The 26,755-nt window shown below is 39.1% G+C and overlaps 2 protein-coding genes across 9 annotated transcripts in view; one reads left to right on the top strand and one right to left on the bottom strand.

Annotated features, from left to right (window-relative positions):
* The window catches only part of ITGBL1 (integrin subunit beta like 1), a 157,903-nt gene extending 133,891 nt beyond the window's left edge, over nt 1–24,012 (top strand). For both annotated transcript variants that reach the window (XM_054808144.1, XM_054808134.1), the window contains 3 exons: nt 11,810–11,956; nt 16,848–16,961; nt 18,470–24,012. In XM_054808144.1, coding sequence (XP_054664119.1) covers nt 11,810–11,956; nt 16,848–16,961; nt 18,470–18,561 — 353 coding nt within the window. In that variant the 3' untranslated portion in view covers nt 18,562–24,012. The remainder of the gene's footprint in view (nt 1–11,809; nt 11,957–16,847; nt 16,962–18,469) is intronic.
* Nucleotides 24,013–24,133: 121 nt separating this feature from the next.
* FGF14 (fibroblast growth factor 14) overlaps nt 24,134–26,755 on the bottom strand; it is a 422,900-nt gene continuing 420,278 nt past the window's right edge. For 4 of the 7 annotated variants that reach the window (XM_054808157.1, XM_054808173.1, XM_054808201.1 and 1 more), the window contains one exon: nt 25,322–26,443. In XM_054808157.1, coding sequence (XP_054664132.1) covers nt 26,307–26,443 — 137 coding nt within the window. In that variant the 3' untranslated portion in view covers nt 25,322–26,306. Of the gene's footprint in view, nt 26,444–26,755 lie in introns of all 7 variants that reach the window. The other 3 variants (XM_054808210.1, XM_054808183.1, XM_054808192.1) reach the window with 1 other exon arrangement.

Raw genomic sequence — 26,755 nt, 5'->3', positions numbered from 1 at the left:
TCCTCTTTTCATTACTGTTTTTTCTACCACTGTTGCTACCTAGGCAATCACTGTCAGGATATAAGCCCTTGCTAGTAACTTTGGCTTCGGAGAATTGTAAGCCGGTTTCTGTGAATGTGCAGGGTCTGACAGTGAGCACTGAGTGCCTGTAAAGCTCAAGGAAGGAAGACCAGTGTTTTCAGATTAAATGCATGCTGAAACGAGAAATCTGAATGACAACCGAAATGATTTGAATAAGTATTGTTACTGGCCTCCTCTGACCAGCAGAGATTGATTAATAGCTTGCTTTCCAGACCAGCTGTCCATGCAATGGGAGAAAGACATGAGGCGAAAGATATGATAAATTAGGGTACAACTGAGTGAGACCCTATTACCATGTTTCTGCATGATTGTAGTGAGTCATTCACTTAAAAATTCAGCTGTCCATCAATGCAGTACCAGGAATAGAGACATTACGTCTCCACAAAGACAGAGGTTGCAGGAGGACTTGACATAGATTCCACAGCACTCTGCTATTAGAAATGGATTCATAGAATCAGAGAATGGTTTGGGTTGGAAGGGACCTCTAGTGCAACCCCCCTGCCATGGGCAGGGACATCTTTCACTAGATCAAGTTGCTGAAAGCCACATCCAACCAGACCTTGAACACTGTCAATGATGGGGCCTCCGCAACTTCTCTGGGCAACCTGTTCCAGTGCCTCATCACCCTCAAAGTAAAGAATTTCTCCCTAATGTCCAATCTGAACTACCCTCTTTCAGTTTAAAATTATTGCCCCTTGTCCTATCAGGACAGGCCTTGGAAAAAAGTCTTTCTCCATCTTTCTTGTAAGCCCCGTTTAAGTATTGAAAGATAGCAATAAGGCCTTCCTTGAGCCTTCTGTTCTCCAGGCTGAACAACCCCAACTCTCTCAGCCTTCCTTCACAGGAGAGGTGTTCCAGCTCTCTGACCATTTTTGTGGCCCTTCTCTGGGTCTGCTCCAACAGGTCCATGTCTTTATTGTACTGGGGACTGCAGAACTGGATGCAGCACTCTAGGTTGTGTCTCATGAGAGTGGAGTAGAGGGGGAGAATCACCTCCCTCAACCTGCTTGCCAGGTCCTTCCTTCACCTTCCCCTTCCATTGTCTGTGGTCTGCACAGAGACTTACTATGCCATGGCTGGAGCAGGTGTCTCCTGCAGCCTTTTTGAGATTGGTATGTTCTACCTCAAGGCCCATTCCCTACAGTTAATTTTTTTCAGTGATGTAAGATTTGCCCAGGTGTATTGCGGTTTGATCCACAGCAATATTTAGCATCATGGGGTTTTTTTTGCTTTACTGGGTTCTTTGAGTCTTTCATGTGCAAGTTAAGGGTTTTTTGGTGCACACACATGACCGGAGAATCACAGGTTTGCCGGCACAAGTTTGTTCTTGGCACAGCTATGTCACTGATGTACACCAGGCTTGGTATTTACTTATCTTGTATCCTGGTGAGAGATACTTCTCTCCGTCCTCTGAGGTTATGGCTGTGCTTCTAGCTGCAAATGTGTCCTGAGCTTTCAAGTGTTATTTATTCCCCTACTGTGCCCAGTCATGTTTTTCAATTGATGTCATTGTTGGCTGCCTCACCTCACTGGGTTGACTGTTGTCCATTATGTTCTGTTCTCTTTCAGAACTGAGGGCAGGCAGGCAACAAGAATTCAGGACAACAGTAAAGATCAATTTGAAATTTATTCGATAATGCTCTTAACTCCATTCATTTTGATTTGTTCTCTGGACCATTATTGGCCTAGCTGTGAGTTCTTGTCACAGCAAAGTAGCAACCATTGAAGGAATAAAACCAAAGCCCCTTTTGGGTCCTCTGCATGCTACTGGTTGGTGCAGGATTATGCTGCTTAAAAACACTACAATAAAACTAAACCCAATAAAAATAGTAAAAAATTGGTTGAAGCTCCACACAAGTTCTTCACTAGGGCTACTAGCAAAGGTTGAAACTCATAACAGATAACTAATAGCAAGGCCCTAACATGGACAAGAGATACTGTCTATCAAGTTCTCAGTAGATCTTTTTGTTTCATCCTGACTGATGATGACAAACTGGTTTTTAGACATGTCTTCTATATCATTTAGGACTCAACAGTTAGGATGATCTTTTTGACTCACAATTTTGCTTATTTGCATCTCTGTAAGTTTTAGGCAAGTCTGGTGCCTGTTGCCTGTGGTTCCTTGTTTCTGACATTCTTAGGGCAATGCTGTTCTTCTTGGGCTCACAAGAAAAGGAATAACACAAATTATGTGCTGTTTCTGTGTTGACATCGTTTGTTGTTGAGCACATGGTTTTCTACTGACAAGTCATCATGAAAGTCATCATACTATTGTTTTACGTGAGTGCAGACATTCTGGTTTTGATAAAATAATACATTACTCAGTTTTACTGCTATGAATGTGGTGTTGGATATCAATACAGGTCATGTTTTTAACCTCATTCTCGTGTTTCTTCTGGTGCTTACCTACACGTTTCCATTCATACGTCATTCACACCAGTCTTAAGATTTCCAGTGTAAGTCTATGTATTGACAGAGAAGAAGGGAAAAGCTGTGTTTTATAAGGCGTACATATACTTAAGGCTACAATTCCCAACTTTCGGATGTTTTAAACTTTTACAACAGACACGGAAGCTTCCACATCACATTCTTACAATTAGTGAAGCATTCTAGGATGGCATAGTCATCATCGGGATGTACGATGGAAATGCTCCCTCTCAAAAGGCTGGTATAACTTGCCCCTAATTGCCATGCTCCTTTGAATATAAAATTTTCATTACTATCCAGCTAGGCTAAGTAATTAGATTCAGAGGAAGTACTGCCTTTTTTCTTTTTTTTTTGGACTATAACTATCCATTATTATATGATAAAGATATATAACAGAAACTGTGAATTCTCTTTTTATGAAAGTTCTAGGTATATACTGCAGAAATCATGAATGACTTTTTTTGGTCATCTGTTCAGTGAAGCAGAAACATGATATTTTCAGACAGCATGTTCTTATGAGGTCCAATAAGACCATAACTATAAAAATGAGAGAGTTATGATTAAAGATATGCTTCATTAAGCAAAGCTAAGTATTAATATTGTGGTGCAGTTGCTGTCATGCAGTTTCCTCATTTCTTGCACTAATATTGCTTCACAGAAACAGAACTATATAGGACATTTATGGAACTCTATAATATACCTAAAATGCAAATTAGGAGAGAAAAATAATACCAGCCTATCTCCCAGCTGAACACAGCTTTTGGCACTGACTGGTCTGAAAATCCCTAAATTAATTCAACTTCTGATTCAACCTGGCTTCTCAGACTACATGGGACATAATTTCAAAATCTTCAGTTGTCTAAACTTAGGCGCCTTTGTATGATTTCTGATGCCCAAGGCTTACCCAGCCTGACCCCAGCTTGGCTCCAAAAGGACACAGGGAAGCCTGCATAGCTGCCACCATCATGAGGATGTCCTTGATATCTTAGGGTACGTCAAATGGCACTAGGCATCTGAATTGAACCTGTAATTTATCTGTGGTTCCTCTTATCGTAAAATAATAGTTTATTTCCTACCCAACAGGTTTTTCATCTTTTCTGTTGAAAAGTCTTCAGAGCAGGGACCATGTTCATTTGACATATAATTGTTACAGAATTCACTAGGCATTTTTATACTATTTAATAGAAAAATTTTATTATGATGTTTGGTATTGATAAATGCAATTGATTCTCCTGGGGAAAAACACATGCTTACTAGGTAAAACTGGTGCTAAAAAAGTGAAAATTACTGTATTAGGTAGTAGAAAAGTCAGAGTCTCTGTGGCATAAAGCTAGTGTGATTTAGGGTTTTATTTTGACAACACTAAGTAGAGAGTTAATGACTCAATGTCTATATCCTTGCACTTAAGTGCTTTATCCTAGCTCTGAGGCACATTCAAAGGCAGCAACAGATAAATTCAAAAGTATCACTAGGTATTGAATTAGATATGGGAGTGACTAATGTAGCCAGTACAGGTATTAATGTGCATGGTATATTCTGTATTAAATTAATTTGTTTTTACTTAGCTGATTTTACTTTCCTAATTTTTCTTTTAAATGCACTACAGATTTCTGTTCTGGTCACCCAGACATTTGTGCAGGTGTATGAAAAGTTGAGACTTTATATAGATGCACAGAGAACGTGGTTTGTTTAGCTTTTCAGATAGTGTAAGATAGGATTTAGTTTTGTCAAAAGCATTTTAATTGAATCTTTCTGTTGAAATGAGCAGTAAATGAATTTCTAATGCATCGACATTTAAGTTGATTAATAGATATTAATTTGCAAAGCCAAAAGGGGCTTATATGTTGAACCTTGTATATTAAGCCATGAATAGGCATTACACTATACCCAGGCTTCCTGTATGTTGAAGTCTGTGTACTGTGTGCAACTGGAGCCTGTCTCTGAGAAGGTCATGCTCTGAAGGCTCTAAGACATGCGCAGTCTATGCCAACATCACTAGAAAGTTTGTTCCAATAGTCATCATCCTTGTTTGAAATGCTGTTTCATTTCTCAAATGAATTTGTCAGTATCAGCTTTTCTCTTTGGTTCTTGTTTTGTCTTTCTCTGGTAGTTTGAGAATCCTCATTCTAGTACCTTCAAAGAAGGTAATTCAGATCCTGATGAAACACTTAGGTTTATTTTTTGTTGGGTTTTTTTTTTCTTTTTTTTTCAATAGGCTAAGCAGATACAGATCTCTAAAGTTCTTTCAACAAGACATTTTCTCTGCACTTTCTTCTTTCTTTGGAACTTCTTGGGACTTTTCCAAGTTTTTCAGAATTTCTTCAAACATGGATATCATTGTGAATTGCAGGACTTTAATGTCCATCTCATCAATACTCTAAATGTTCCTACTCATTTCTGTTCCTACTTACTTCTCTCCTGTTTTATGCATATGAGGAGGGCATGAGCCCTTTTCACTGCAGTATTTCACTTGAAGGATTTGCTGAACTGCCTGCCTGTTGTGTTCCTCAAACTGGAGCCACAGTCTACCTTTTTTAGACTTGGACAATACTGAGCAACCTGTTATGAAAATATAATAGACAATTGGTATTTTGCTTCACATTTATGTTAGGTTTCTTTAACTGCAGTTGTCACACACAACTGTTTCAGTCTTATGGCATTCTCCTGGTATTCAATAAAAATAAAAATAAAAATCAGTGATTCAGTAATGTTTTACCAACTTTTTTAGCATATTTGGGCAGGTTAATGAAGCCTGCTCACTTAGAAATATTTCTCCCAGATTGAGGTTGGTTAATATTCTCTTATGATAATAATACAGTGGAAAGTTCTTTATCATAGTCCTGTAATAAAAAATTAGGAAATCTTGTTTCTGTTTAAATACAGAGAGAAATATTTGTTTCATTTACTGTATTGTTCTAAATCAGGGATCCTGCATTATGCTGAGATTTTTCATGTTTCTGGTACCCTTTTAAAACTTATTTTTCATCCAGTTACTGATTTTTTCCCTTTTATGTCTGTTTTATTCACAACAAAATTTCTCATTTGTATTGGTTGCTATCTATTTCATCTTTCTTTCTTTCTTTCTTTGGCTGTACAGCCTTCTCATTCCTAACTTGTAGCACCTTTTCACCATTAGACCTGGGTGGACTTTCCTCTTACTGTGGAAAAATGTTGTTGGGCTATCAGATAAATTATTCATACAGGACAGTCAAATTCATATTTTTATAGCTGAAGTTTTGTTTTCCCCATTTCTGATTAATGTTTACGTTATTATATATTTATTATATGAGTTTGAGAAACATTTTTTCCTGAGGTGGAAAATTTTGTTTGGGGCTGGCCTCAGTCTTCGCTTTGTGAACATCATCTGGTTATAATCAGTTTGCAAATATGAACCAGCTTCCTCTGCAATGATTACTTCACCTTTTTCATTATACTGACATTCCCATATAGTGATGCCTTTTGTGTTAGAAAATTATCATGCAGGTTTTTTGAGAACTCCAACAACAGTTGCATACGTAGTCCTAAACTGAAGTTCCTCACAACCAGACAGTTTTATTTGCAGCCATGGTAAGAAATAAGGATTACAACCCTGGACTTCAGGAGAGCTAACTTTGGCCTTTTCAAAGGCCTGCTTGGGAGAATCCCATGGGTTAGGGCTCTAGAAGGCAAGGGGGCCCAAGAGACCTGGTCAATATTCAAGCACCACTTCTTCCGAGCTCAAGATCGGTGCATCCTGAAGAACAGGAAAACAAGGAAAGGAGGAAGGAGACCTGCATGGATGAGCAAGGAGCTGCTGAAAAACCTCAAATGGGAGAAAGAAGTTTACAGTATGTGGAAAAAGGGAATGGCCACTTGGGAGGAATATAGGAATACAGTCAGAGTATGCAGGGATGCAACAAGGAAGGCTAAGGCCCACCTGGAATTAAAACTGGCAGGGGATGTCAAGGACAACAAGAAGGGCTTCTTCAAATATATCAGCAGCAAAAGGAAGACTAGGGAAAATGTGGGCCTGCTGCTGAATGAGGTGGGTGCCTTGGTAATGGAGAATACAGAGAATGTAGAGTTACTGAATGCCTTCTTTGCTTCAGTCTGTACTGCTAAGGCCGGCCCTCAGGAAACCCACAGCCTGGAGGTAGGAGAGAAAGTCTGGAAAAACGAAGACCTTCCCTTGGTCGAGGAGGATCAGGTTAGAGAATATCTAGGCAAACTCAACATCCACAAATCTATGGGTCCTGATGGGATGCACCCATGAGTGCTCAGGGATCTGGCAGATGTTATGGCTAGGCTGCTGTCAATCATCTTTGAAAGGTCATGGAGATCAGGAGAGGTGCCTGAGGACTGGAGGAAAGACAATGTCACTCCAGTCTTCAAAAAGGGCAAGGAGGAGGACCCAGGCAACTACAGGCCAGTCAGCCTCACCTCCATCCCTGCAAAGATGATGGAACAACTTATTCTGGGGGTTATCAATAAGCTCATGGAGGAGAAGGTTATGGAGAGTGGTCAGCACAGATTCACCAAGGGGAAATCATGCCTGACCAATCTGATAGCCTTCTATGGTGGCATGACCAGCTGGGTGGATGAAGGGAGAGCAGTGGATGTTGTATACCTTGACTTCAGCAAGGCTTTTGATACTGTCTCTCATAACATCCTTGTTAGCAAGCTTAGGAAGTGCAGGTTGGATGAGGGGTCAGTGAGGTGGGTAGGGAACTGGCTGAATGGCAGAGCCCAGAGGGTTGTGATAAGCGGTGCAGAGTCTGGCTGGAGGCCTGTAGCTAGCGGTGTGCCCCAAGGGTCAGTGCTTGGTCCGGTCTTATTCAACGTGTTCATCAATGACCTGGACAAGAGGACAGAGTGTACCCTCAGCAATTTCGCTGATGATACTAAGCTGGAAGGAGTGGCTGACACACTGGAAGGCTGCGCTGCCATTCAGCGAGATCTTGACAGACTAGAGAGCTGGGTGGGGAGGAACCTAATGAAATTCAACAAAAGCAACTGTAGGGTCCTGCACCTAGGGAAGAACAACCCCAAGCACCAGTACAGGCTAGGGGTTGATCCACGGGGAAGCAGCTCTGCGGAGAAGGACCTGGGAGTCCTGGTGGACAGCAAGCTCTCCATGAGCCAGCAATGTGCCCTCGTGGCCAAGAAGGCCAATGGTATCCTGGGGTGCATTCAGAAGAGTGTGGCCAGCTGGTCGAGGGAGGTTATCCTGCCCCTCTACTCTGCCCTGGTGAGGCTGCACCTGGAGTACTGTGTCCCATTCTGGGCTCCCCAGTTCAAGAAAGACAGGGAACTACTGGAAAGAGTCCAGCGGAGGGCTATGAGGGTGATGAGGGGACTGGAGCATCTCTTGTATGAGGAACGGCTGAGAGAGCTGGGTCTGTTTAGCCTGGGAAAGAGAAGACTGAGAGGGGATCTCATCAATGCTTATAAATATCTAAAAGGCGAGTGTCAAGAGGATGGGGCAGGACTCTCTTCAGTGGTGCCCAGTGACAGGACAAGCGGCAATGGGCACAATCTGGAACACAGGAAGTTCCATCTGAACATGAAAAAAAACTTCTTCACTGTGAGGCTGACTGAGCACTGGAACAGGCTGCCCAGAGAGGTTGTGGAGTCTCCTTCTCTGGAGACACTAAAAAAGCACCTGGATGTCATCCTGTGCAACCTGCTCTAGGTGATCCTGCTTAAGCAGGGGGGTTGGACTAGATGCTCTCTAGAGGTCCCTTCCAACCCCTACTAACCTGTGAATGTGTGAATTCATCCTGGTGTCTGGGTTGATTTGGGTTATAATGGATCTCTGCTAGTAATCTGTCACAGCTTGCTTTTTGCTGCATTCATATTTCACATTCAAATCTTGTGGTTATTGGATTTATTAATAATTCCAAACAAACTGACAGTATATCTTTAACATCATCTTCTTCTGTCCTTTGCCTCTCACCCATCACAATCTTTCTTCTGATTGGAGATTAATGTTTAAAACATTCTATTATATATTTAAATGTTAATTAACACAGAGTTTTATGAATGAAGATCTGTAGTCTCAGAGCCATTGCAATATGCAATTTGTTTGTGATTTTAAGTGTTTTATGTTAAATCTGAATTGATGGTAGACCAACACTTTCCAGTAAATCTGCTTAATCTGAATAGTTAAATCAGTATTTTATCATGTCAGCCAATTCAGTTGGACTAGACTTCTTCAATTAGAGCTTTTTCTTTCCCCTGTGCTCTATGAGTGCTGTATTCTTGAATTTTATTCTCCTGTATGGGGAGAATTATATTCAGATCTAAAAGGATCTATAAGCAAGAGCAGCACCTTTTTGTTGCTGTGCCTGCTCATCATTTTGAGAGTCTGGGATTCATTGGAATGAAACTTTGAATGTAATTTCAATATTACATTCAACTGAAAGCAATTGCTTATAATGTATTGTCCCTTCCTTTTGGTCAGCTTGTTTGGACATCTTCAGACAAATGCAAAGAGCCTCTGCAAGGACGATATACACAACTAAACCATGTAAAGCAGTTACAGACTAGCAACACAGAAGATAGCTAGGAGTTAACAAGTGTTGGGCTAAGCACTTGCATACTCACCACCCCGATGGATGAGGCATCCAAAGAGCTGCAGCTGCCCAAGCTGGTGTCAGCTAGGAATAAATATTATTTTGGTAAAATGGATCCCTTGAGGCAAAAGAATCCTTTATGTTTTGGGGATTTATATGGCATAAAGGAGGAGAGGAATGGTCATCTCAGAAAAACGCATGTTAAAATTTGATGTGGTAAATGATAAACTGCTGTAAATTAATAGACTATTCATTACCTTTTTATTTGACTTGTGTAAAGGCTTTACAGACATGATCAGTCTCTGCATTCTATAAATCATAATGACTACACAAGAAAAAAGATACAATATTATTTTCTCAGTGAAATCTAAATGCTAAAATGAGTATATTTGTATCTCCACAAATAATTTTCCAACACCAACATCCAGTTGTATATTTTGCTCTTCAATGGTTGAGCTATTCTCAAACCTAATATACATTACTAATTAAAAATAAATCAGGCAGATAAAAATGCTCTGACAGAAGCTTAGCTATAGGAAGTTAATGTAGAATATTGCATACCATCTACCTGGAAGGAGCATATGGGAAAGTATATATGCTTGTTTTCTATCATCTCTTCTATTTTGGTTTGTGATATAGTTGTTCTTGTTTCCCAGTCTAACACAGAAGCTGAATTGATGCTGCCATCAAGCTTCTATTGTTGCTAGGTATCAGTTTGTAATATTTGATATATGTTAAATGTATATATGTAAATTTCTAATTGCTGAATGTCACGTGCAGAAGTGGGTTTGAATACTGTCATAATAAGACTGTGTCATTGTTAGTAAGCATTTAAAGTTGTATAGATAATAAGATAATAAAAAAAGATCAATACACAGTCTGGGGTACAAAAATTATTCTGAACATTTCTATCGCTGTGAATGACAGCTCCAAGACTTTGGAGCTTCCAGTGTTTTCTAATTTAAATTAGTAAAGTATTTGGCCATCAGTAAAACATTAAGGAATTCCACTTACAGCAAACTACAAGGTTTGTCTCTGCTTTGGGCTTCTATTAGTGCTGCCTCCCAGGTTACAATATCAAGTTGCACTGTTGCCTCATGAGAAGTCTACAAATCAGAAAAGCAAAATTACTGTTTTGTTTCTATGCATCCTACAGCTCAATGCTTTGCCAGATACTCCTACTGCTCGTTCCCTTCTTCCCAGCCCATGCTCCCAAATTATCTCAGTCCCCTTGTTTCCACTCCCTTGCCCTACACAGCAGATAAGACAAAAGTCAGTGATATGTATAATTTACTTCTTTAAATCCCAGTAACCTGATCAGCAAAGGAATGATCATCTCAGCTGCAGAAACATTATTCAAGGTTGAGAGGTGAAATTCTGGGTGGAGACATTTACTTGTTTTTTCTGTTTTCCATTTCTGTATTATTGTCTGCATTTGTTGTCACTTTTCCCTTCTTCCTGGCCAGATTTTCCCCTGAGTTTACTATTCAACATATTATACTTTTTATTACCTTTGTACAAATAATTATAACAAATTCAATTTAATATTTTTTTTTTAAAATTCCTTTTGTTAAACATTGATTATAGCTTCTAGGCTCTATCTTTGGCCCATGTTCTAGGGTTTCTTTGACGTTTCCCTCACTTGTCATTACCTGTCCTTCTTTCCTTAGCATTTCAGAGCGTATTCCTCTTCACTTGTCCTGTTTTATATTTTTTCTTATTCCTCTTTTTTTTCTGTCCTTCCATTTCACTGTATTTTCCCCCCTTATTATTAATCATCTTTGATAGCTGTGTCCTTGCTACTGTACTCTTCTACCTGTCCATCTTCCCTCTCATTCAGGCTTCTTGTCTTGATTTGGGAATTGAAATCTACGTGTCCCTGCGGAGAGAGCCCACCATGGTAGCCTGCCCATTCTTCTTCAAAGTCCTGCCTTGGGGTCATACAAGCTCTGGAGAATGCTCTGGTCTCTTCCTCCTTCCTGCTCCTCCTTCAGCATTTCACTACAGTATCAGGAGTGAAAGCGCCAAACCTTTTAAGCTGCTGAGCTGGGATAACTGTGTCTGGAGAAGAGATGCAGAAGAGAAACAGGATGCTGTTAGGGTGATGAGAGGAAATCTTTGCAGGTTTCCAGTTGAGTTTGTGTACAACCAATTTTCGCAATTGCATGAGACCCTGGGGAAAATACCTTAATTCTTTACTGTATGAGTTAATCTATAGTAATTGCAGAGTATGTTGAGTCCAGGCTTTGCACATCAGCTGCTCCATGCACTGCAGCAGATAACCAGCAGTAATGGGCTGCTGGAGGAGATCGGAGCTTTTAGCTGCCTTGCCTGTTCTGCTGCGTGCTGCACTGCTCTCAGCCCTGTGCTGGGGTCTGCATCTGCAGGTGATAGTGTGGGATATGCAGGTGAGACTTTAGCACCGGGCTGCAGGATTAAAGGTATGGGAGCGAAGGGGTTGTGTCTGTCCTCAGTTCACTGTGGATTAGGGGACATCCCACGCTGAGCTTTCGGATGAGGGGACCCATGCCTCTGCTTTTCTGCACATCACTAGGGCACCTTGTTTAACACCAGAATGAGAGAACTGAAGAACGAGAGCCTGCCTGGAAGCTGTGCTGTCCATCTGTCTGTTTGTCTATCCCATAGCATGCACTTCACACTGCTGAGGTCTGAAGACGATCTCAGTTGTGACCGCAATCACTGCTTTCTGCTCATTTTGCTCATAACAAACCTTGGTGTCATTACAGGCCATGGTGTCTGCTCATGCGGCCGATGCATTTGCCAGGACGGGTGGTTTGGAAAGTTGTGCCAGCATTCAAGGAAGTGCAACATGACGGAGGAGGAGAGCAGAAGTCTCTGTGAGTCAGCGGATGGCGTATTATGCTCAGGAAAGGGTAAGAACTGGCAGCTGAGCTACCCCATGTCAGTGCCCTGGCAGTGGAAAATGATCACGTTCTGGAAGACTAATGTGCATGGCAGTGGGTTGTTGTTTAGTAACCCTTTCTTTCAAAGGCACCTATTATTAAAAGGATGTTATATTTGGCTCTGTAATGCACTTACATCCTTTTTGTCAAACACCCACTACAGCCGCACATGCTTAGTGGCATTGCTCTCCTATGCAATTTGTTAATAGCATATAATTTCCTGTATGTGTTTATCTAATGGTCTGCGTTGAACAGATGTACATTATAAACTAACTGTTAGTGCTCCATCCAGTTTGAGGGACGAGGCACTACCTGCAGTAACACTGCAGTGGGCAAGATGGCAAATGTAACATCTCAGGCAACAGTAAGTGGAGGAAATCACCCCCCTTACCAACATGGCAGCAAAGGAAAGGTAGACATCTGCAGCCCCCACGACAGAATCCCACAAACTCTCTCATTTACTAATTTTTATTCAGGTGGTTGCATCAGCTTCAGTCCAGCTATAAAAAATTGCCACAGGGAGGACTGAAATTTAGAAAATCTTGATAATTATCTGAAATTGTTCTCTGCAAAAGAAACTGCATTACTGGAAAGAGGGCTTTTTAGCTTCCCCATAGTGCAAAGTGCCTTTTTTTGTATATAATATGTCTAAAAGAGAATAGACAAAAAACGGGTGGTGGGACTGGCTGGAGGCTAGAATGCACCCACTCCGGAGTGGATGTGTTATTTACTCTGTTTGTAAATCTCTTGTATGGACAGGGAAGAAACCTTCTAGCTGGAAAAAAACAGTTAGAAGCCTTCTACATCAGGCAGATTTCCAGTTGTCCCTTTGGTAATTTTTATTTCAGTGCAAAGGAAATTTAAATGGGGTTTCCAGCCTGGCCTTCTTCCATCTGTATTATTACTTGTCAGAATTCTCCCACACTGCATCATTTTATTTTGGTTTTACCCCCCCCCCAGTCATTGCAATGTCATAGAAAATGAGGAAGTTGCAGTGTTTCTCTGTTATTTCCAGAAGATGTGGCTATCTTTAAATTAGTGTATGTGCAAGAGGATACTGAGTTACTGAAGAAATGGAGTTACTCTCTTTTACTGCAGAAGTTAACTTTTCTTCTCATAGTCTTGGTCTCCCTGTGATTTTTTATATAAACCATGAAGGTGAGTGATTATGCTTAAAATAAACAAAATGCACTATAAAAGTTTCTAAATAAATATGAAGATGAAAAATGATGTTGAATTTTAAAACATTTGTATTATCTGCTACGTTTTTGCAAGGACGGCTGAGAGCTATTTATTCCAACCTGTGGGTCTTACTCTGAGAACAACTAGCTTTGGGACCGTATATCAAGGCTACAATTTACTTTGAGGCTTTGGGAGCAGATAATCTGGCAGGAATTTGCAGACACATCAAGGATTTTTTCTCCTCTGTTGGCTGTGCTGCCTAGAGGGTGGTTTGGGATCTGGTCACTTATGTAGGCTGGAGCAGCCTGAAAGTTGCTCCAGGTTGTAACCAGCTGCATGCAGGTAGTGCTTTTAAACGAGGCTGCATGAATGGAGGCTCCAAAGGCCCAGATTTTCTAATGTAGTAGCGCACTGTTGAACAGCATTTACTGTCTATGGGAACCTGACCTTAAATCCATATTCAGCAACACTGGTGGGTTTGGTTTTTTGGTTTTTTTTTAAGTTTCTTTGGCCTCCAAGCACAGGTAAGCTTCCAATGTGTTTGAATGTTGCCCTGAGGGCAGTCTATATAATAAAGCTATGTCAAATTAGATGCTGTGGCAGCTTTATTGTGGGAACAGCTGGCCATATGTAAATGTTTGTCCCAGCAGAGAAATAACTACAAAAGATAAGTTCCAGAAGTGTGTGGCCAGTGAACATCCAAGGAAGCTACTACCTCCTGCCTCTTCTCTGAGCAGGATGGGGATCACAGGAAAAGACAGTCTAGTTACTTGTAACTTTTATTTCTATGCTTAGATTTTTCTTTGCATGCCCCCCTCCCCCCCTTTTTTTTAAAGCAAATCTATTCTTAATGCTTAAATATGTATCTGGAAATCATGTCTTACTAGATACCCATACCTTAAAATGTTGTTCATTGCTGGTGTGACCTGCACTATCCAGAGGTCAAAATGACAAATTGTTCTTTTTTTTTTTTCATGACATTGAGCAATAAGTAACCATTACTGGTCAAATAAAAGGGAATTTTGAACCCGTGCACTAATGGTGGTTATTCTGTCTTCGCTGGAAACCTAGCCAAGATACGCAAGCACTATAATGGATTTGAGGGAGCTTGAGTTTCTGTATGTAGGATTTAACAGACTCTAAGGACTCCTGGGTTTCAGCAGGTAACTGCTGAACACTTTCAGAAAATTACACTTTGTTAATATAAGCAAAGTTGGACATCCACATTCCTAGGCTGTTTTCAAAATCTTGGCTCCCTGACTGTGCCACCTGTAGTAAAAGCTCTTCCCAAGGAAAACAGCAACACCCACCATGCTGCTGCCTCGCTGGCAGTAAATGTAGTGCTGCAGATGGCTACTGTAATGGTGCAGGACCTGGGCTAGGTAATGAGCCAAATCCCATCCGAAAGGATCTGGCCAGGATCCCAGGGAACACCCTGCAACTCATTAGACTCATTTTAATTAAACTGACGAGCCTCCCAGAGCAACATGCTCTGTTTAGGGAAAAGACTTGATACATTCATTCTCCCTGACAGATTTTACATTATGGAGCCTGATCTTCCTTGCTTGACTTAGTGTTAAATTTGCTGTATCTTCTGCAAAATAGTTTTAAACTTTGTGGGCATACGTCAGTAGCAGCATCAGTGCTTGCTTATGCAGAATCACTTTAGGTTTCTTACAATGTCATGCTCTTATTAACTGTTTTAATTTCACTAAAATTCTCATACTATTCATCATTATTTTCAGCTGTCAGTACCTTGTAGTTTGTATAAACAGAGACATTCAGTTTAAATTATCCTCAAGTATGTCTTAGAGCAGCTCTTATACAGCAGCCATGCAATATGGATGCTTAACCAAATACTCCCATCCCCAAATGTTCCGATCACTAGCTCTTCCTGTATGTATTTACATGTTCCATATGTTACAAGTTAAAACAGCATTTCTCTAAAATTAGGCAATGAGTTAGTTTTTGTCAACTTACAATAAACACTAAATTACTTACATTTTAATTAAAAAAGTAGATACTCTGCTGAGGCTGTTCTGAAGTTTTAAAGAATTAAGTTTCAGTGATCAGAGACACTTCAGTATTAATGGAAAAAACCTGGGCAAAATTGGTTGATATCAACAAATCCACTTTTTTTTTTTTTTAAATATGAATTTGGATTTTTACTATGGATTTTGTTCAGAGGTCACTGAAAGGAATGGAAGGATGGAAAGCATCACTTTATATGCTTTGCCTCAGGCCCTGTTAAGTAATCCATGAATTCTGTTTAGGTTATATTCTGACATAACCAAGCGTCCTTCTATATATTTTTCTTTAATATTGCATTAAACACATTGGTGACTTTGTACTGTAATCATTCTGGAAATACTGCAAGAGGGTGGGATTTTCAACAGCATCTAACTCATTTATAAGCAAGTTCTGTTAAAGGTCGACAGTTTCTTTGGTGACTTATTTTTTTTTCTTAAACTCCGCCTCCCATAATTGAAAACTATATGTGTGACTTATTTTTTTTTCTTAAACTCCGCCTCCCATAATTGAAAACTATATGTGTATTCTTTGTTATCATTTACTTGGTTTTTTTGAGATTTTTGTATTCATTTGTGCTGTAACCAGTTCTTAGGGCTAGGTCCACAAAACAATTTTTACTCAGCAGTTACTACGTGCCCTACCTTGGCATTTAAGTGTCTGAACTCTGTATAGGATCAGGCAGCTGAGGATGGGATCTGTAAAAGCCAGCTCTCTTCAGCCAGGTGTTGGAATCAGCCAGGAGGAAGTCCCATCTCCTAGTGGCATTTCTAGTTGCAGAAAAGCCTCTGTCACGCCCTTCTTAGGCCACAGGCTTCCTGACACATGATTGCCTGGGGGCAACTGTCCCTTTCCAGAGCCATGAACCTTCTCCTGAAGGTAGGGATGTCTCTGAGTCTTCCCTTAAAGGGAGATTTCTGCTCAGTGCGTTACAGCATCACCTGAATGTCACCATAAAGTCCGTCCTTTGACTGTGGGGGCAACTTGACATCCCTGAGGAGGAGGAGGAGGAGAGCGGCTTATCCCAACAAGGGGCACTGGGGTACTCTGCAGGAAAGAGCAAACTGCTGAACCTCTGTTATGTGCACAAACTCTTTCTGACCTAGAGCAAATATTTAATAATTCCATGGGAGGTGGAGTAGCTTCATCTGTGGTGATGAGGATTTTGGGGATCTAAATGTTAGTCTTGGGCACCTCTGGTCTTTTGTGGACTCAATCCTAAAGGGTTTAGACAAGGAGGACCATTTTCTTCCTGGGTGTGATTTTATTGCCTTCAGTAACAGTAGGTCAGAGACAATTTGAGCTTTTCTAGTCAAAAAAAAAAAAAAAAAAAGCATTTACTGGGAAGAGTAGGCCTGATTGTAGGTCTCTGAAACCAAAGGAAAGCTTCAAAATGGGAGTCCTGATTAAATGAAATAGCAGAGTTAAAGCATTAGTAGTAACATCCCACCATAGTCTAGCTCACCCCAAAAGAATCCTTTTATTCAAAAAGCTTTTAGCTTGATTATTTTCTTTTATACAATAGCTTCTTAGGCAGCAATTTTGTGCATATGCACACGTGTGTATGTGTGCACGTGTGTGTCTGGGGATGTTATTTTCTAGGCTGAAAATGCCCTGTGCTCTTTGCGAGTAATAATTTTTGTGATTTCAGGTTCCTGCCACTGTGGAAAGTGCATCTGTTCACCACAGGAATGGTACATTTCGGGCGAATTCTGTGAATGCGATGACAGAGACTGTGACAAACATGACGGTCTCATTTGCACAGGTGCAGTACAGGCTAACACTTAATTGCTCTAAGAAACAAACTGTGTTGATGGGAATTATGTTAGACAAAGCCCAGCTTCTTCTTTCTCCACTGATGGAGGAAATGCATTTGCTGGTTATTCAAACCTGCTATAATTGTTTCTTCGTGCAGCGTGATAATCAACTTAAGGTTTCAAAACAACAGTTGAAAGCCTGAGTATGAATTTAAACAAGCAAGCCAGCTATGAAATCCATTAACAATTTTCATTGTAATAAACTACAAATCACTGCTCTTTGGCAAAGGATGTACAGTGTCAGTATTGTGATCATGAAATTTCTTTAACCTTTGTTCTCTTACTGGACTTTCTATGTGTATAATGCATTTGAGTGATAGACAAGATTCACTTGTCTGATGCTCTTTGGTAGGTGAGAGGCATAGCTGTGTGGGTTAACAGAGCTTCCTGGCAATCAGACAGTTCTCAGTGGGAGGCTGAAAAATACCTGACAGTTTTTCTTATGACATGATGGCTGGTGATTAAAGCGGCTTCACCTTAACATTGTCTGAGAGTTCAGGTGGCAGATGCAGATAGAAATGGGCAGACTGCCAGCAAACCCTCATGACAAATCTAGTGACAAGAAGCAACATGGGAATTGCTAAATTAACTCACTGGCTGCTTCCTGTTACAAATCTTAATTTTAGAAAATCTCTACTGAGCAATTATTAGATGTGGAGGAAATGTGCAAGCCGATTAGAGTGAGTGTGGGAGGGCTGACAGTAGTAAATTGTGTCTTCCAGCTAGCCCTATTAGCAAGGGTCCTTTTTTAGGGGCAAGTGGCCAGTATAGAGGCAACAGGAGCCTTATCTTCAGCTGCAGCAGCTATTCATGGATCTTCATAAAGTTAGTAGGAAGAGGAGCTCATGTTGGAGACCTAGGCTGTAAAGGTCTCAAGCTGAGCATCCAGGAGTCATGAAAATTATTGAAATAAAATTAAAATATGGGTCTTAATACTTAATGTTTCCCCACTGCAAAACAGGGCCAACACACTTTGCATCTAATAGAGAGTTTGAGATATTATTTATTTGTATAGCACTTCTGAGAATTTAGGTTTAAAGTTTCTCATGTTCAAAGTGATGTTTTTATTACTATTCTGTTTCTAACTTTTTATGTCTTCGTCTTTCTGCATAATAGTTAAAAGGAATCTTGTCTTTCTTTGTACCTGGAGGTACAGTGTGAACACTGAACCTCAACAGCTGGGTAGAAATAGTGGTGGCATAATTACAATATTTGCAATTCTGCTGATGGAATTATGGAGAGAATGCTATTAATGCTTTGCAAGTGTAGGTTTGGGGTGGCTTCTTAACGCAATGGTACTGTAATTGCTTCCTTCCAAAGAAAAAAAAAAGGGTGGTGGTGGGAACAATAAAGGAACAATGCAACTGCTTTAGCATGGCTTTTTACTTCCCATAAAACACATTTAAATGTAGTACATTTCAATTATCATAATTGCCTTTTATTCATTCTGTTCTAGGCAATGGCGTTTGTAGCTGTGGAAACTGTGAGTGCTGGGAAGGATGGAATGGAAATGCTTGTGAAATCTGGCTGGGGAGAGAATACCCTTAACAAAGGACATCAAAGACTGTGGGGTGTTTTTTTGTTTGTTTTTTTCTTTAGGCTGCTAGAACATTTAATTTCGGGAGTACTCAGTGTGTGGGTGTGCATGCACGCACATGTGCCTGGGTGTAAATACTTTAGAACATTCATTTGAGGGCCTGCTCCTTAAAGAAAGGCATGACAAAACTAAAAAAAAAAAAAATTAAAAAATCACTTTGGAGCAGAACAGTTCAAGCTCTAAAAGGTGAAGTCATAAAGTATTGGCCCTGTGGAACTTCTCCAGAGTTTATTGGTAAAGTCGTTGGGACTAAGATTACACCCATAATGGCTATTTCTTACGCAACCTTTGGAAAAGGTGTAAGAAAGCCTTTTTTTAACATTATTTACTTGGTTGTCACCTCTCCATATTGCTATGCAACAGTATTCCAGTAGAAGAGCAGCACTAGTTGAATATTTGTCAAATAATTAATTCGATTAATTCGATGATGCTTGACAAATGCATTGTTTGGCCCTTTTTTCTTTCTAACAATCCTAATTATGCATCAGGTCATAAATTGAGAGAAGCTGTAAAGAAGCTTATCAAAACATTAATGATTTTTTTTTTTTGTCAAAGACTTGTATAACTGAAGTCCAATTACCCAACAACCATAAACTGAAGACCCAAAATGTTTGAACAGTTCAAACTCTTAGTTTCTGTGGTTAATATGTCAGTAAGTTGGTTATCTAGTCTACATACTACGATACTTTCAAATACATAACCTATAGGAGTATAAGGAATTAAACTAATAAAGATATAAATGTATGATTAGCTGTTCTGACTGTGTATCCTGCAACCCATATGTACTTTTATCATACTGTTCTATGTATGTACAGTTGCATAGTCCTCTTAAAAGTAAAGCAAATGAAAAATTCTTATACTAATAACTTTTAGGATGACAATTCAGTATGCTATTAGAAATCACTGTTTGGAACGGATTGCACTGTCACACATGGTATTCATTGAATTTAACTGCTTTTATAGAAGTGAGGAGCCTGAAGGTCAACTGACTTGAAAAATCAGCTTTTCTATGCAGTAGTCTGGTCTCAGCCAAAGATGTTCAGACAATGGCAACAAAGTAATTAAAGTTTTAATACAGTAAATACAAACAAAGCAGTGGTATGAACAAAAATTTTATTTTTCTTTTCCAGTGGTGAAATGCTGCTCAGTGTGAAATTCACATTGAGTTATGAATGATGCACAACTATTGGGACTTCCCTAACTTATTTACATGAGTCTTTTTTTTTTCTTTTTTTTTTTAATACATGTAGATTTGGCAGCCCTTGAATTCTTTAGAGCAAAAAAAGATACATACATTTTAGTTTCAAAAGTGTTTACATTTTATGAAACCATGATTGAGCAAGAAATTGCTTAAATGGTTGGAAAATATTTCTTTTTAATACCGAACTGTAACATTGTGGTTTAGGTGCCAAGGTCCTAATTTTTGAAGAGGTACATGACTCAGAGATAAGGGAATTATATATCAACCAAAAAAGGTATTTCCAATATTAGTCTAGAAATTAGTTTTCTTTTAGAAAGGACAATTTTGAAATAGGAACATACAATGGTACAGAATATGTAATAGAATGCAAAAAAATTTAAATGAATTTATTTAATCACTTTTATTAATCCCCCCTCCCATGTAGTTTGCTCTTTCTCTTACCCAATTTTTTTTTCAACCTGGATTCTTTCTTTCTAAAAACAAAGCTTTTGAAACCCATGTTCTCAGGGAGTATAATCACCAAACGTCCATGCATATCTTAAAATGGATTGATACGCTATAAAGAATCTTCAAAGTAAAATTCATCTTGAAATTATACTTTATATTTTATACTTATAGCCCTTAAACTGTGTAGAGCTTAACAGGAATATTTTCTTAAATTTCAACATATATGCATTTTGTCAACTCTGGTTTTTGGAGAGCACAGATTGTTGGTTTTATTTATATTTATGAATACCGCTGACCTGAATCATCTTAGAATCAGTGTTTTTTTCATATATACATTTGTCTGCTGAATCAGTCTAAGCAATGAAAGATACAAAGTTTTCCTTGATTTCCTTCCATTTGTATTTAGTACCGTAACTAGAAAGTAATAGATGATCAAAACTCTTATCTAGGTTCAGTAGACGCTTCTGACTTGTTTCATAGCATGATAAGCAGATTTATATAATACTGTAGATCAGCTGTGGTATTTCAGATATTCATAGACAAAAGAACAATTTTTAGAGGGTTGCAGTGTCATATTTGATGCATTTTACTTTGTAATTTTCTTTCATTTTAAATTTATATACTTAAAAAGTGTAAGATGATTCTGATTTCTAGTTAGTTACATTTTTAAAAAAAAAAAACAATCGACTCCAGCATTTTGGCTACTGGATGGATTACATAGCCATAGCATTTCAAAAAGTGTTATCCAAGTTGTTTGTTAAGGTACATATTGAAAAATATTAGAATATTCCAAGACAGCTACTGTCAATGTTTCATTAAAATGTAAATTATCAAACAAAATGGTGCTATCGCTATAAACCTTAAAGCATTAACTAAGACTACTAAAAATACAATGTATACATAAATTCCTTTCCAATTTTTATTCTGTTCCTTACACTGTTCCTTGAACATTCCCCCCACCCTTCATGCTGAGGTAACTGGTGATGTAACTCCCAGCAGATCTCTTCTGTGGCTCATTTCCTCACTAGAAAAATGAGATCGGAAGGAATAAGATTATTATTCCACACACATGAAAATAATAGCTATATTAATAGATTGTGATTGTACACCTCATTCACCATGACGGGAATTCCAGATATGTAAACTGTAAAAGCAGGAAGAGGTGTAAAGGAGTGAAACATACCACTTGATTCTTCATACCTACTAACTGTAAAAACTTGCTTCCAGGCCTGTGGCAAAAGGCAGTTCTAGGTGGCAAAAACAAATTGGATAAATGGGAATTTTGTACTGGCTCGACTGGTAAAACTTATAAACAAAAGATACTATAGCCTTGCTTTCTTCTTAGGAGAGAAAGAACACAATCCAGAAGTGTGCTGAATGCTTCTACAATGGACTTGCAAGATTATGCCTATTGGATATAACATATCTGTAATATCACCTATAAACCAGCTGTGGATTGGTTTGCTTCTATAAATTATTAACCTACTTGTGATCCTTTTTTCCCTGGCCATACTCTCTGTTAGAAACACGTAGATGAACATTTAGTCATGTACCTGCTCTGACATTTCTGATGCACTGCCCTTGCTTCTCTACAGAATGACATCTCACTTTGTAGCTAAATGATACAGCTAAATGAGACTGGGATGAAGAAAGCTAAGCTGAGTATGTCTGTGACTAGGTAATACAACAAAAATTTTATTACATCTTTAAAAATAAGCCACAGCATTTGCATTAGTCATCACACCCCCCCCCCCCCGTTATTAGACATTTTAAAATGCACTGCACAGAGTATGAATTTATTTAAATGAGCATTTAAAAGAAAGATAACCTCCTTACTTAGTCTAATTTTACTTGCGTTCCCATTTGAATAGAGCTGAATAATTTCTTTTTTATACCAATAAACAGATGGATCAACAAGACACACTTTTAATGCATGGACCAAACTGCTTGCTTTCATACCTCATTGCTTACAGTGGTTTTAAACCAAGAGAAAAAGTTTCCCTATATATATATATATAAAAAGTGAGTTCTTAGTGTTGTTTCAGGTATATACCATAGTCAAAGAAGTGAATTGCTTTACTTTTTTTTTTTGGGGGGGGGGGGGGGTGGAGGGGAAGGAAGGGGTTAAGAACCAACCTGACTCTACACAAGTTAAATTTTATGAAAATGACAGTATATTAAAAAATTATTTGAAAGTGGCTAAAAAACCCAGGAAATTAAGCAAAAGCTGTGTTATGTGAACTACAAAGCACTTAAAAGCTATAAACACCTTTCTATAGGCTCTATAATGTCAGCAATCTCATAAGGATTCTTGTATATTTATAAAATTTTTGAAGTACAACAAAATGGTGCTTTGTTGAAGTAGTTCATAGCTACTTAAAACTGGATTTCTAAAACTGTGCATGTGTGACTGATTTTGCCAAATAGAACTGTAGCTGAAATACAGATTATAAAAAAAAAAAGGAAAGAAATAATGACTGTGGTAAGATGAGGTTGGATTGCTGTGCAAACAGTCTCTTAGAGATTAGATAAAACCCAGAAGAACAAAACACAAAGCAAGCATGCAAAAGATCTGGAATGCTGCAGATTCACAGACAGCTGGACATGTAAGTACAAAAACCCCAATCTGTAAATACAAATTGATTCCATCAGGTTTACGATACAGTACTTTAGTAGTAACAGACAGTTGAAAACAGCTTTCACTTAACAGCAAAATTAATTTTAGGGGGAAGAAAATGGTGAAGTCTCCTCCTGGAGAACAGCAAGAGAGGTATTATATTAAGGAGCTAAAATTTTCTTTGGCATGGTAAAAGGGGAGAGCTGAGTTTGCCAATCTATTTACATGAAGTTTCACCATCCTGTGGCCAGTGCAATGATGTTTTGCACAATCTACTTCTTACATAAACTTTTTTGTTGTTTTCCAGTATGCCTTCATATAAATGTTTTATTCATCATGTTGAATCTGTGTATACAACAAATAAGAATAAACACAAACTGTACAATGCAGACAAACTCTTTGCATATATGTACGTAAATTTAGTAATACAGACCAACAGTTCTTTGATAGACACAACCTACGACATGCAGTTCATCCTTGCCATCGTCTTCCCATGCAACAGATGAGACGAGACAAACTTAAAGGGAGGAAACAAAGCACAAAGACTCTTTGCTATGTTTAAACAGATTGTAGAAAAAATATTTTTTAGGACAACTATTCATTGGATTAAACACACATATGGATTTAGCCGATAGAAACAAAGCCAGAAAAGAATTTTTTAAAAAAAGCTGTATTTCTAGTATGTACTAACTGCTTACAAAAATTAAATCTGGCCTTAATTATAGCCCCCCAAAACTGGCTCGCAGATCATAATTATCCAGGATCAAAAATTTAATGTTGAAAACAATGCTTATGTAGCATCGGGACATGAACCAGAACCTCCTCGCATGGCTCAGCTAGTTCTCCAGCCCTCTCTCTCCCCAGGCTTTTACTCAGGGACAGTAAAAAGACAGCTGGATGGGACCTGAACATGTGTATATTTCCTCCTCATGAACTTTTATGAAATTCAGGTGAGAGAGAAAGAGAATGTAGCCTTCAGCTGTATTATCTTACTCAAAATGTTGTGAATTGCTCCCTCTATAATTGCAGGAAGGCCTGGGGCCTCCTCTGGGACTCAGCAGACTGTACAACATAAAGGCTGCTGTCTGCCATGGGTCCCCCAGATGCAGAGCAAGCCCCCAGCTCACCACGTGAGTTGCTTTGGTTTGGTTTGGTTTTCTCAGGGATGGTGCACAGATCCCACTGGACCAGATGGGATGAGAAGGGTGCACCGAAGTTTTTAATAAAGTGTTGTTTCCCCCACCCCCCACCCCACATATTTTGTGTTAGCAGGCAAGGGCACAGTCTAAACCAAAGTTTCTTTGCATTTTATCACAGCATTAGAGTAGGTTTGTATTTTTTTTCTCCATATGGATAGTGGGCTTCAAGCCTAACTCATTCCCTCCCTAGAAACCCAACATCAAGTGTTAGCTTGCTGTTCTCATATTACATATATAAACAAGGAAGTCTGACCTATGGGGGGGAAAAAAAAATATTTAGAATTTAGCAGCTTTATAGTAGCCTCCTTGAAGAGTGCGCTAAATGTTGCTTATAAAAACAGAACACATTTGAAAACTAGTATGAAGGCTTCATTCAGACTGAATCAGTTTTTCAGCTGAGCAGACAGGCAGTTTGAAAAAAACCAGCGGTCTCTGATAGGGACTTCAGCATGAAGACGTGATAAATTGCCAGAAAAACAATGCTAAAAAAGGAACAGATGATTTCCTTTTCTTATCTTTAAATATCAAGGTAACAGCAAGAGGCCAAGAGAGCGTTGCCACACAGTTTTCCAGACTGAGGTACAGTTTGGTCCTTGTTGCCCTTTCTGAGAAACAAATGTCTCCATAAGCGTACAGAGAGTACCCATATTTTTAGTCTTCTGAAAGCCTGTGACTAAGTGTGCAACACTTCAGTGGCATCTCTGTGGCATTCCCTAAATCTCCCCCCCACTCCCCATGCACACATTGGCTTCATTGTTCACAAGCGACAAACTCAAAGTGTCGATCGTGTTTCTGGTAATATGATCCAAGGCTTCAATTTTATAATGTTTCTGATTTCTTCTAGGTTCATGTAGGAAAAAGTACAGTATACAGAGATCAAGGCAAGGCACCTTCAATCTAGCAATTTGGTGGGCATGTTATCCTAGGAAGCTGAGTGGAGGTACATACTGGGATATCAGTGAGATACATAGGACCGGACTTTGCATGCTTAGCTAAAAATAAAAATAAAGTTTTGTAATATGTCCAGTTTTAAAACTTTTTAAAACACCAGAAATATTAAACTATAATTTGTAACTACCCTTTGCATTGGTGCTGCAAAAAAGAACACAACAACATCCTTGCCCATGCTTTGCTAAGTAGGTGTGGGATTCAGCCAAAAATAACAATGGCATTAAGTTCAGTTCCTTAAAAACAGGAAAGGATTATATTTGAAATGAATTTAGGTAGCGCAATTCTGGTCAGTCTTATTTTTATTTTTTTTATTGGTGGTGGTTGTTTTTCAAACAATGAAGATTTAGTAGATGAAAAATGAGCCTTAATTCAGGCCTACAAGGCCTACAAAATTCTTTGGACCCACTTTCCCAAAAATGAGTGGGTCTTGCTCGCTGGGCAAGGCAAATGTTACCATTACCAGTAAGCCTGTGATATGTATAAAACACACACACAAAAAGAAACTATAGGGGGATGCCAAACACTCGGTTCAGAAAACTTCCTGTTGGTTGTGTTTGACACTCTTCCCTCCACTATAATGCCAACCTCAGAAGCACAGTATCTTTTACTAAAGAGTATTCACGTTTAATCAATGTTGTAAGCCAGAGACAACAATCCTATTCTTTATAGATATAATTTGTAATAATAGATTTTTGAAGGCTTTCTGATTCCCTGATTGCTTTCAAAACTAAGCCACCGGCAACACTTATGTTATAGAGAAACACAATCCCTGCAAAAGGTCACAGACAGTGGAGCGAGCAGCCTTATAAAAAAGGGAAGAAGAGAAATCCATAATAGCACAGGTTTACAGCATCTAACTAGAAATTACTTGATTATTTGTGTGCTACAAAATAGAACTTAAACACATGGATTTTGCTGAAACTGGACTCAAAAAGGGATTATGGGCAATTGTCAGCAGGCAAGGTATCAAGTGTACTTGTGAAGTATGTCATTCACATGAAGTGTCACAGTCACAGAAAAGATATTAAAAAGGCATTCCAATATCTGGTAGGGCATTCCATGGTCTGAGTTTAGCTGGTTCATCCAGGTGTCTTCTTGTTGTGGGTGGAGCTACATGTTGAGATTTATCCGCTTGCAACAACTCAGTTCAGAAACAGCAACGGGCAAGTCCGTGACTTGCCGCAAGCTGATCCACAGACACTGCAGAGGGGAAGTCTGGCAAGGATAAATCGCTCAACTGTGCTCGGGACTCAGTAAGTCACAACACCTGTGAGGATCTGGCTATGTCGTCTTACTCTTGTTAACTGGTTTGCCGCCATTCATTATTGCAGATGCACTTGTGCTTTTACTTGGAGTTACCCCAGCCTTTGGCACTGTTTCTCCAATATCATGCAAAGATGGTTCTCGATACATGGCAACTGAGGGGACAAAAGAGAAAAAGAGAGACATTTTTAAGAATGTGTCTCATTTAAGAGCTCACCTCAAATGGAATTAATTTTCTGCAATAACTGATATTGTAATATAATCCATGTTCCTCTTGCACGCGAGGGAAATTATTTACTTTGACAGGCACTTGTTTTGCATGACTGATAGCTGTGCTTGGCCCTCCAAATTTCTCACCTCTTCCATATCTGACTTAAAAACACAGTAGGAAACTGTATGCTTGCTTGTTTAATGGAAACTGTAGAAGCCTTGGAAATGAAAAACTACTGTTCTGTCTTTCCATGAGG

Source organism: Grus americana, chromosome 1 (assembly GCF_028858705.1).
Source record: "Grus americana isolate bGruAme1 chromosome 1, bGruAme1.mat, whole genome shotgun sequence".
Classification (NCBI taxonomy): Eukaryota; Metazoa; Chordata; class Aves; order Gruiformes; family Gruidae; genus Grus; species Grus americana.
This window is presented reverse-complemented; position numbering and strand designations above follow the sequence as displayed.